The sequence below is a fragment of the Harpegnathos saltator genome, unplaced genomic scaffold (genome assembly GCF_003227715.2).
Source record: "Harpegnathos saltator strain DR-91 unplaced genomic scaffold, Hsal_v8.6 scaffold138, whole genome shotgun sequence".
In the NCBI taxonomy this organism is placed as follows: domain Eukaryota; kingdom Metazoa; phylum Arthropoda; class Insecta; order Hymenoptera; family Formicidae; genus Harpegnathos; species Harpegnathos saltator.
In genome coordinates, this window is record NW_020229915.1 from 881,030 (window position 1) to 893,215 (window position 12,186).

A 12,186-nucleotide genomic window follows, 5' to 3' on the forward strand; every position below is an offset into this window, starting at 1 on the left:
GTCCGTTTCATTAGCAGGCCGCGAGATTCCATTCCGCGGGCTATTAAACCACGTCAACCGTTTGGACGAGCGATACATTGTCTATTCGGCCGCATCGAAATCTCATCAACGGGAGGAGAGAGAGAGAGAGGGGGGGGAGAGGGGCAAAAGGACGAGCGGGAGAAAATCGCTATGCGCGTCCGTCGACGTCGATTACATAAAAGCGCGCGCGCGTTAATTGTCGCTGGTCAAATCGAGGAATCCGGAATTTCCCCTCGCTCGTAACCGCGATTAATTAATCAGACATACATGTGGATGTATGCCGTGTGCGCGTCGATCACGAGTCACGAACACGCCCGCGTCGCGAAACAATGTCATCGAGAGAGGCAAAGTTACCGCCGCCGCCGTACTTGTGAAAACGCGATTGGGTAAAAGCAATATCGTCACAAACGAAGTAACATTCCTCGCTAACGACGCTTAAATGTGGCATGAAAATGTGGCGCTCGAGTTGGAAGAAGTCGAGGAAGGTGGGACATGATTGGTTACATCGGACATCCCTACCTACGCGAGCATCGCGATGAGATATTTTATTGCAATTAATTCAATCCTTCTCCTCTCGGGTTACATCAGGAGATTGAGGAGCGGATAAGAAGAGAGGAAAAAAGAAAACGTTCGCGCGTCTCCCTTCGGGTATCAGGAAACTGATAGGAAAAGGAGATATTCGCGAAAGCCGGGAGGAAGCCCGAGGTACCGTAAGGCGCCTTGGAATCGTTTCACCGGATCAAAATTTAAGGTCCGTCCCGAGCAACCGTCGCGAGCGAGCGAGCGAGCGAGCGAGGGAGAGAGGGAGGGGGGGGGGAGAGAGAGAGAGAGAGCCCTCTCATCCCAGGAAATTATTTCTCGAAGGCACTTACGAGGCGCTCACGAAGAAGTAATCGGACTCTGAAAATACCGAGTTGCACGCCGATAATGGCCGGTCACGAGCGCGCATGGCCCGAGGGTCTCTTTAGTCAGAACGAGAACGAACGTACGCGCGTAATAAGCCGATTTCTTTTATTAATCGTATTTCCCGTCGTGCGATACGATTGTGCTTTCCGCGTTGCCCGCTGAAATTAAATCCCTCGATGTACGAGAAACACGCGTGTGATTCACCGCAAATATCTCTATCGAAAGGCGACTGAAAACTCTCGCGCTTCTCGTTACTTTCTCTTCCTACCTACCTTTCTTTCTCTCTCTCTCTCTCTCTCTCTCTCTCTCTCTCTCTCTCTCTCTCTCTCGCTCTCTATTTTCCCTATGGCGAAGTATAGAAAAAATATTTTACGGTTTTCGGGGGTTGAGCATCTAACACTGCACTGTTACCCGAAAAATATAAACACGCTGATGGCGACGCGAACGATCGAACGCCGGGCGACGATTTGACATCATTAGCGTTCTCCGCGAGTCCGAGACGACGATTTTTTCCTCTCTCTTTCTCTCTTTCTGCTGCGGTTACCGAAATGCAAGCTTACCGGGAGGACGATGCAACGGCCAACGGGTAAAGAAACATTGCGTCGCGTATGCATACGTTATTTGCGGTCGTGCGGACGATGGCGGAGTGGGACGGAGACGGGAAGGCGCAAGGCGAGGGAGGAGGAAGCGAGAGACGGGGAGAATAAACCGATACGGAGATACCGCATCCATGCGAAAGCCGACAGGCCAACAACTCTCGGACGGGGGCCTCTCGTAGGGGTGTGCTGGAGGAAGACGGCTGGAATGTACGGAGAACAGGTTGCAAGGCTGCCGACATTCCGAAATTTGCAACGGCGTGAGGACCGGGAAAAAGACGCCGCACGCGCGCGCGCGCGCGCGCGCGAGCAGAATTTCGGAGCTGCCGATCGCTTTGATCGTTCAACCTCTCTCGTTCTCGAGATACGCCAAATCACGAGCCGTCCACGCGGAACGTGAAATCGCTCGGTCGACAATTCCCATTAACTCAGGAGTTTGTCGTGATTTAGCCGTGCGATAAAATCGCCGAATCCTCGCGGAATTCCCGACGCAGGCGAGGACGTGAAGAAGAATTCGGTGTCATCGGTGAACGCACGCGAAAAATGATTTCGCCATAACTTCTTCTTTCTTTTACTGTACTTCTACCTGTACTTTTTCTAATCTTGTCTAATCATAATCGTGAAGTCTCATCCTTGGAGTGTACGTGAGACTTCATTGAAATGAAAATGCACAGAAAATATTTATTATCCAATTTTCAATATTTTTCTTCGCACTTATAGAGAGAGACATCAAAATGCAGTAAATTCACGACGAAAAAATATCGAAATTTTCATATTTAAATATTTCCGTCGTCTCGGCATCTTCTATTGCTTTCGCGAGCTCGCATGCAAGATGCGTGTTAAATCGGTCCTTACGAAAGAGAAATGCGTAAAAACAGCTGCGTAACACTTCCCCGCAGATATATTAAGTGGACAGGGTCGCGAAGATGGAAGAGGGAGGGGGGGGAGTAAGGACGCAGAGGTCATAATTTCGTGTAAATGATGACCCAGCGTATCATTGTAACTTCGCTGCTAAGGATAGCGAAATTAAACACGACAATTAATGAAGCATTAAAACGAACGGTAAAGCAAGGGACCGGGAATAAAGTGGCGGTGAGTGATGCGCAGGAACAAAAATGCGCGTTTACGAAGTGACAACGATACCGCTACTGCAAAACGGAATTTTCCTCCGTCTCACCTCGATACCGTACACCCGGTAGCACAAACTGATTTTTAACGTTTTTATTCTCGCCCCTGCCTCCCCTTCTCTTTCTACCTCCCTCCCTGCTTTCCTCCCCCCCCTTTCTCTCTCTCTCTCTCTCTCTCTCTCTCTCTCTCTCTCTCTCTCTCTCTCTCTCTCTCTCTCTCTCTCTCTCTCTCTCTCTCTCCTTCCGCCTCTCTCTCTTTCTTCCTCCTTGAGATTTATACGAACCCGTTTAGTCATCGAAGCGGCGAAGACTCGGCCGCAAATAAAAATCCTACGAGACGAAAAAAGCAGAAATATAAAGATTCCATTCTCGTTCTGATACTCACTGAGAACGCACCGGAAGCTATATTTATATTCACGATCGTGACGCAGCGGTATCTCGCGCGCACTCGCAAATTGAAGGAACGAGATCACCATTCGAGCATTGTTATTCTATCTCTTACGGTTAAATCAAACATCTAGGTCTCTCCCAGAGCGGGATCTCTCTGATCCCCCTCCCCCTCTCCCTTCCTCTTATTCTCTCTCTCTCTCTCTCTCTCTCTCTCTCTCTCTCTCTCTCTCTCTCTCTCTCTCTCTCTCTCTCTTTTTCTCTTCCTGACAGATTGTTGTTTAATATACGTTCGCAGTTATCCCTGAAATCCGCCGACAGCTTTTCGAGCTCAATACACAAAAGCCAACACACACGATAGACACGCCTTCTCTGCCACGTCGAGGAGAAAATCGTACACTTTTATGTTCGCGATTTAAAAAATAAAAAAAAACGGCCGACTGGGGTCATCAACTTTTTGCACGCATGGTCTAGATTTGCACGCGATGACGCCAAGGGAACGCCGGTCCAAAATTTTCTTTTACGCCCGAGCAATTTCTTTCAACGCTCCGGATTTTATAATACGCTCGCTCTCCAAGACGTGCCCTTAAACTGCCAAGTAATTGTCGTTCGTTACATGCGCATGATTATCCGTCGTAAAAGAAAAAGAAAAAAAAAGGAAAAGAGACAAAGAAAAATAAAACCGCGCGTACGGACGCGAAGTCGGAGGTTGACTAAACATCAAGTCGCTGTACACACGCACACGCACACACACACACACACACACACACACACACACACATACGTACAAAGAGAGAAAGAGAAAGAAAGCGACAACAAAAACGACGAAGCGGGCAGTACAGTCGTACGCAGCAGCGGTACGACGCGCACGCGGTATAATTTGCAAACGATAATGCCCATCGTATGATGTATCGTATTTAGTATACTGTATTTAACCCTCAAAGGTTACCATAGGTGAAATTTTTCATCCTATGCGAATTTGTTATCTTGTTAAAAACGTGTAACCGCACTGGCAATACTAATCTTCTAAATATTTATTCACTCAATAGTAACAACATTAGTGATGAAACAGATCAATTCTCACGTATACTTTGCTATAAATATAACGAAAAAAATTTAGCTTCGGCTGATATCTTAATAGCGCAAATTGAATTGGCAGACGTTGCTAAACAATCGGTGAGACTAAGAAGCTAATAAGGATCCAATAATTCAAGTCTTAGCGAGAACAGACGGCATTGTTCATGCGAGAGAAATAAACTTATTACGCGAGATTAAAATGTTATATATAAAATAAAATACTATATAAAATTGAGTATACAGGGCGTCTCATTTTAAATGAGCCAAGCAAAAATCTTAAAAAATATAAAAGATTAAGAAACGTTTCAGACAAAAGTTGTATAGTTTCAAAAGGGACATAAACCAATCATATTGTTTATAAATGGCGCCACTTTCAAGATATTCATTGATCATTACTCTTCTTAAATGGAAACCTCAATTTTTTATCTTATCTTTTTCTATCAATTAATTTTAACAACTTTCGTTTGAAACATTTTTTTATTTGCCTAATATTTTGTGAGATATTTAAGGAAAACATGATGACTTTTTCAATATTTAACTTATATATATTTAACTAATATATACTTATATATATTTAACTTCAATATTTAACTTATGATATTTCGCTAACACTATAGCAGCGATTGTTACGAGAATGTCCTTCCCCGACTATAAATATTTTGATGTGCCATTACAATCACAAATACCGCAAACACTTTCCTCTCGGTATAGAGATGATCATCGATCACTCGTTGAAAAAATTATTAAGTTCTTACTTAATTATTTAATTCTTAAAGACTACCATACAGGTGACATTTCACTCCGAATTTTTTATCTTATTAAAAAACGTACTAATAAAAACCGCACTGGCAATATTGATTTTCTAAATATTCATTCCCTCTATCAGTAGTGACAACAAAAAAATGTATTATTATCTGATTAACATTTAATAATTATGATAAAACAGATCTTGAAATACAACGAGAAAAGCTAGCTTGGGCTGATATCTGGATGGTAGCTTTTAAATTGCAAAGCTGGGCTAAAGTCCATCCGGCGATATTGCTCCTCGCGATATCGTCACGCGTTCGTCCCCGAAGCCGCCGTTTTACGCGCTTTTCGCAGTTGCCAGTTGAACGCCCGCTCGCTCGTTCTCGCGGGACTTTACGTACGGCCACGCATTCCCGTAAATTACATAATAATTCGAACGTGACTCGCGAGAATACTCTCTCATTCGAGCGCCGCGCGCCGTAACGTCTCGATCGAGTATAAACTCTCGTCCTTACTTTATACGCCACCGGTTACGATCTGGAAAAGGCACGGAGCGATCAGCCGGGGTGAAGTTAATGAACCGCGACTGTCGGTGCAACCGAGCCGGAAGATCGGATGTCGCGTTCGCCGGTTGAAGGACAAAACGCGAGGGAACAAACGGAACGTCGCGTCCGCGAGCGCGATCGCGAAACGACGGTCACGCCGGATCTTACATAACGCGTCCGCATCCTGACATCGGGACCTCCGTACCTTCCCCCGCTCGTCCTCGAAGGAATTCGAGGGCGAGCGAGCGAACGAGCGAGCGAAGAGACGTCGGTTGCCCGTTGAGTCAGACGCTCGGTCGTGCGAGAGGGAGGGAAGAAGAGAAAGAGGGAGGGAGAGAGAAAAAGAGAGAGAGAGAGAGAGAAACGTTTATTATTGTCTTAAGGGGAATCCTCTCAGAGGACTGATACGCGGCTAAGGCTACGTGAAACGATGTACATAAGTGCGATACAAAATATGAAACGCACGAGCCAACGAGCACGAGTCTGGATTATGACAAATGTTGCGGCAGGAGCAACGAGAGGGAAACGCGCAGACAAATAGAGCACACGCAGGTCTCTCTCGGCTCGATTCTCCCTGAGACCTGATAAATAACAATCGGTTGCAATATCACGAACAGCGACGAAACTTCATTTAACATCGCTTCGTTCGTCGCCAATATCTCTCGCAGCGCGGCTCGACCGAGAAAGAATCTCCAGCACGTCTTCGACTTTCAAGAAGACAAGCGCGAGCCTCTCGCCGTCGACCCGATAGTCGATCACTATAACTACATACGCACGCTTACGTAAGGCAGAAGAAGACGGTGGAGAAAAAGAAAGAGAAAGAGTGCACGAGGTACGAGCGAGAGGGGAGAGGCAGAGACGAGTGGAGGCTGCGGAGGGAGCGGGGAGGGGGGAGGGGGGAGAGCAAGACCGCGGTAGCGAAAGAGGAGGAGCCGAAAAGAGCGAGGAAGAAGAGCGGAGTTACGCGGTGAAAGAAGATAGAAGGAGTCCATCAAGCAAAACTCACCCTGTTGCATTCCAGAGCCTCCGCGCTGTGCTCCTCCTTCTGCTTGAAGCAGCTGCTGCACTTGCTCTTGTTGAATATGTTCGGCGCGAACTTCCTGCACTCGGCGCCGGTGCCACGGACGCCCGCCGTGCCACCCGACATCGCGACACGTGCGAATTAACTGCGACGGCCGGGCAGCATCGCCTTCTCTCTTCCTTCCTTCCTTCTTTCCTTCCTTCTTTCCTTCCTTCCTTCCTTCCTTCCCTCCTTCCCTCCTTCCTTCCTTCCTTTCTTCCTTTCTTCCTTTCTTCCTTCCTCCCTTCCTCCTTTCCTCTCTTCCTCCCTTCCTTTCTTCCTTCCTTCCTTCCTTCCTTCCTTCCTTCCTTCCTTCCTTCCTTCCTTCCTTCCTTCCTTCCTTCCTTCCTTCCTTCCTTCCTTCCTTCCTTCCTTCCTCCCTTCCTTCCTTCCTTCCTTCTTTCTTTCTTTCTTTCTTTCTTTCTTTCTTTCTTTTTTTCCTTCCTTCCTTCCTTCTTTCCTTCTTTCCTTCCTTCCTTCCTTCCTTCCTTCCTTCCTTCCTTCCTTCCTTTCTTCCTCGTCCCGTCTCTTTCTCACTCACTCACTCACTCACTCACTCGAGCGACGACGACGCCCAACGATCCCGTCGTCGCGGCAGAATCGTCCACCTACGTCGATTAGCGCCCGCGCGGCCGCCCGGCGCGATTCAGCGCGCGAACTCGTCGCACTCTCGCGGATGATCGCGTTAGAACGAGAACGACGGATGGAAGTCTCGTCGCAGGATCGCGAGAACCGGTCGTTGAGCGTGCTTTTCCCGAGACAGATTCAGCCAGCTCGGATTCACCTCGCCTCGCTCCGCTCCGGGCCGCGAGGTCTGTCGGAAATCTCGCGATCTCGCGAGAGACGAAAGCAATCTCGGAGAGCCGATAGCGCGCGCGCGCGCGCGCGACGCCGCGGTAGCGGCTTCCTTACGGGACCTTCCGCGGGTACCGGTCGTTGACGTCGATCGCGCGCCGCTAATCTTCCGGCAAATTCGCCGCCAGCTGTTCTCTGTCTCTCACCCTCCCCGCTTGCGATCGGTCTCGGCTCTCCGAGAGCTCTCCGCTTCCGCGAACCGACTCCGACTTAATCCGGCCCGCTCTGCGCTGCTCTCGTCCTTGCCGGAAACGTCAGCGCACGACACACCGAATTCCACGCTCTGAATTTTCACCGAGCGCGATCCTGAAAGTCACGCCGCGCGACGGGACCGACGCCCTTCACTTCCTCGGCCGAACACGCTCGTGTGTTTACCGTCCTTCACCTTCGAAGCACCTCTCGTCTCGACTCGCTCGCTCGCGCTCTCCCTTCGTGCGGAATTTCGGCGCACGCAAGCGCGCGATTCACAAGCGAAGGAAGCGCAGCGCGGCGCGACAAGTATACATAACCGTGCGTGGCGTGGCGCGTACACACCTCCTCCTCGTCGACTGTCAGTGCGAACCGGCCGAAACACCCGCTGCTTCTTCGCCCCACTCGACGCGCGCGTCAACGCGACGCGACGCGTTTGTATGCACATACAAGAGTACACTGGCGCGCGTACTTTTCGTGTATGTGTGTGTACCTACGTATGTGTATCTCCCTTCGATCGACTCGGCGCGGCCGCGACCTCGCCTCGCCTCGCCTCGTCTCGTCTCGTCTCTCGGCTGCGCTGCCGACACTGACCAGGTGGAGCACGTGGATTTACGCCGTCACTCGGCCGGATCGGCTTGAGCTTCTGCTCTCTCTCTCTCTCTCTCTCTCTCTCTCTCTCTCTCTCTCTCTCTCTCTCTCTCTCTCTCTCTCTCTCTCTCTCTCTCTCTCTTGCTCTCGTTGAAACCGGCGTCGAATGTCACACGAAAGTCGACCGTCCCCGCTGAAGACTCAGTGACATGTCACCGATCTCGCGCACACTTTTCGCGCAAATGCAACTCGCGGACAACTCGCGCACACGCATGCACCTGCGTGCGCGACCGATCGCGGTGTCCCGGTGAGAAACGGGCCGCTCGGAATCTCACTTTTGAACGCCGCCGGCATTCGCGGGCGGGGCTCAACGTCGCTCAACTGTCACTGCGCGCGGCTGTCACAATGTCGAGCTGTCATTACTGTCAAACACGACTGTCACTGCTGAGGAAGACGCGCGCAAAAAGCCGCGATTCGAAACACGATGTATCGTTCGTGTGCGTCCGTTTATTCATTCGTTCGTTCGTTCGTTTCGTTCACTCTGAATATCACTGCGGCGAACACGCGCTTCTGAAAATCGGGACAAGACGCGCGTGATGACACACGCAGGACGACACGACACCGACGACACGCAATCGATGGGCGCACTTACGACGGCACGGCGCGTCGCGCTGCCCACGACGATACTCTCGCGCGGACGTCCATCTGCGATCTGGCCTCGTTTGACTCTATCTACGCGCCGCCGGCCAGCGCCAGCGCCGCTCTCGCCCGGCCGCGACCGCGCCACGCACGCAGCGCGCTCCTCCGCGCAGGCCAAGTAGTGCGGCGCGCGGAGGCGCGCGGAGCCGCCCGAGCCTCCCCGAGCGCACGCGAAGCTATGCGCGCCTATTTCTCTCGCCGGAATTTCCGAGGGCGATCCCTGAAATTGAGAAATCACTGCGTTTACAGGACAATGTTAATCCGCTAATCTTGCAACGACCTTAGTTTGTGAGCTTTTGTATTTAATTGGAATATATCTTTAGATATAAAAATATACAAAAGAATATACCAATCGGATGCAAGAAATCGCTAACTGCTGTTATTCCTATACCAGCCTGTTCCGAAATCGATTTCGGAAACTTTGGTTTTAGGTTTGGTTCTAAGGTTGGTAAGCCTTGAACTAACTTAGATACGTTCCGCAATTGATCAAGCTCAATTATCAAGTTAATAAGTAATAAAAGTCTATTCACTTCTCTAATATTACAAAATTAATAGCTAAAACCAAGTTTGTAAACAGAATTAGTGGTTGTAAATGTCCAAGCGTGATCAGCTGATTAATTACGGAACATACCCAAGTTAATTTTAATCCTACCAACCTTATAACTAAAAGCAAAGTTTCTGAAACAGGATTTCGGAACAGGATACCAATCAATGAACACCGTATTTATTGGTTATGTCGGGAGTTAAGTGGAAGCTGCTATTCTCAATTGCGCCTCTATGCGCTATGTTCGTGTCCTTTTTCCTTCTATGAGAGCTGGATATCTATATCCTTCGATTACTATGATATTTTAGCAGAAAGGTAGAACCCAGACAGCACCGGACATCCAATGGATGTACGTTTCACATTCAATTTATGTCCGTATGTCCGATTTACGTCCGTGGACATAAATAAATTGGACGTAACAAGGATGTCCTTATTGGAATCGGACCTGTAGGACCTGTAGGTCCGATGTACGTCCATTGGATGTCTAATGTCCGAAGTTGTGACAAACGTACGTCCTATGGACGTCTTTTGTAAAAAAAATGGACATATAATGGACGTCCAATGGACATCCGTGTGCTGTCTGTCTGTCTGAAAGTGCAGGAGAAATGCATTTGAAATGAGCAAGCCTACGTGTTCATTTTCTCTTGTGATTTTAATATTTCACCCCTGATATTTGAGCGATCGCGATGTGTTTTCGATAGAATGTTATGCGGCTTATGTGTTGGAATATCTAAGTTATTTGAGAAATTTTAACATCGCGCGACTGCAAAAATATGAAGAAACAAAGTCTTGTAGATTTGTATGCGAGCATCAAAATTTCGTGGAGATTTATTACTCAGATTTGAAAGAAATTACACACAGTCACAATGTAGTCACAATGAAATCACATCAAAACCATAGTGCGAGAGTCCGCTTGGTCACGAGTATGATGTCATAGATAAAGCGGCATTCAAACATCACTATAACTTCGGTGATGTCTCGATGACATCATACTTGTGACAAAACGGACATTCGCAAATCATTGTGACTTCAGTGCGATCTCATTGTGATCACTCGTTGTGACCTTAATGGTACTTACAGCAACTTCCAGCGACAATCCGCGCGCGAGATTCATCTTTAGCAAATAATAATCGCGAAATATGCAGAAGTTTGACCTCGCACCGGTTATGTCGCTTTACTTTGCAACTGATTAAACGCTGTAATAACTGGGAGTTTCGAAGCAGCGAGTTGTCGAAGCGCAACAACCCAGGCAGAACAGGAAATCATAATTACGTCAAAATGACGTCAAAATGATGAGGGAAACATATCTCTTCATCATGATTCGGTCATTTTCTTGTTATCATAATTTTATGTTCCATTTGGGATCCATTTAGTTGTTAAAAGTCGCGCTATGTACGTAATTACAGTTGTTGGTTAATCCACCATATACATAACGATAAAACACAAAACTGATAAATCGTAATAATCTTATTTCTTCAACTTCTCTGTAATTCTCTGTGTCGTAATTCACTCCTTTTACTCTATAAACACTGACATTACTGACTGATTTCTACCATCCGGTGTGAATGTCTAAACGATTAGACGACGTAAAATGCGATATTAATTTTACGGTCTACCATTATCCAAATGTTAATAACATCTCGTCGATACTAAAAGAAAAGGTGCTCATTATGCACTCATAAATGCAGAGATATGACGAAAATCCGCATATATCTCTGGCGATATCTCTGGTGATTCGTCGGTGCTGCGGGTCGTTTCGCCAACACTGTGCTGCCATCCAACGGACATTTCAGCAACCTCTAACCATATACATATCCTTGCACACATTTTACAGACGAATTTTGCCTTACCGTAATCCTGATGTATTCATTATTCTGTATTTGTATAAATAAATCGATTGATTGTCTAAATAAATCGATCGCTCTTTATATTTCGTAGAAACTTGAGAAATTCAACTGACAATGCAAGAATCACAAAAGTATTGTCTGTCATCACACGCTACACACACACACACACACACATACGTACGGGGTGAGGAAAAGTATGGAAACCCCTAAAAATCTCGAAAGGTATAAGTTTTACAGAAAAATATTTCAGACAAAAGTTATAAGGCTCAAAACAATGTATTTACTGATCTTATCAGTTTGACCTTAAGTGGCATTGCCAAGGTCAGATTAAAGTCAACTTATTTTTTTTAAACAGAAACGCCAATTTTTTATTATATCATCTTTGTCTACAAATTAATTTTAATAACTTTCATCTGAAACATTTTTTCATTTGCCTAATATTTTTTTATATATTTAAGGAAAACTCGGAAACTTTTTCAATATTTAACTTACGATATCTCGCCAACTATTTATCGGAAGAAAAAATGGTATTAGACTTTTCTACTCTATTTGGTTTCAAGAATATATTGTTACAATAGCACCCTGACTTTTGTTAATTTGATGATTTTGAAATTTCCAAAAGTCAATAAGTTAACAAAAGTTAGGGAACTATTGTAACAATATGTTCTTGAGACCAAATAGAGTAAAAAAGTCTAGTACCATTTTTTCTTCCGACAAATAGTTAGCGAGATATCGTAAGTTAAGTATTGAAAAAGTCATCAAGTTTTCCTTAAATATCTCAAAAGATGTTAGGTAAATAAAAAAATGTTTCAGACGAAAGTTGTTCGAATTAATTGGTAGAGAAGATGAAATAATAAAAAATGGAGATTTCTGTTAAAAAAAAATAAGTTGACCTTGACCTGGCCTTGGCAACACCACTCAAGGTCAAACTGATAAGATCAGTAAATATATCATTTTGAGTCTTATAACTTTTGTCTGAAATACTTTTCTGTAAA

General features: G+C 46.4%; 1 protein-coding gene across 3 annotated transcripts in view; it reads right to left on the bottom strand.

The window, feature by feature from the left end:
• osp (myosin phosphatase Rho interacting protein outspread) overlaps nucleotides 1-6,678 on the bottom strand; it is a 495,008-nt gene extending 488,330 nt beyond the window's left edge. For 2 of the 3 annotated variants that reach the window (XM_025308055.1, XM_025308056.1), the window contains exon 1: nucleotides 6,413-6,677. In XM_025308055.1, the coding sequence (XP_025163840.1) occupies nucleotides 6,413-6,553 (141 nt within the window). In that variant the 5' untranslated portion in view covers nucleotides 6,554-6,677. Of the gene's footprint in view, nucleotides 1-6,412 lie in introns of all 3 variants that reach the window. The other variant, XM_025308057.1, reaches the window with a different exon arrangement.
• Between the last annotated feature and the right edge of the window lie 5,508 nt (nucleotides 6,679-12,186).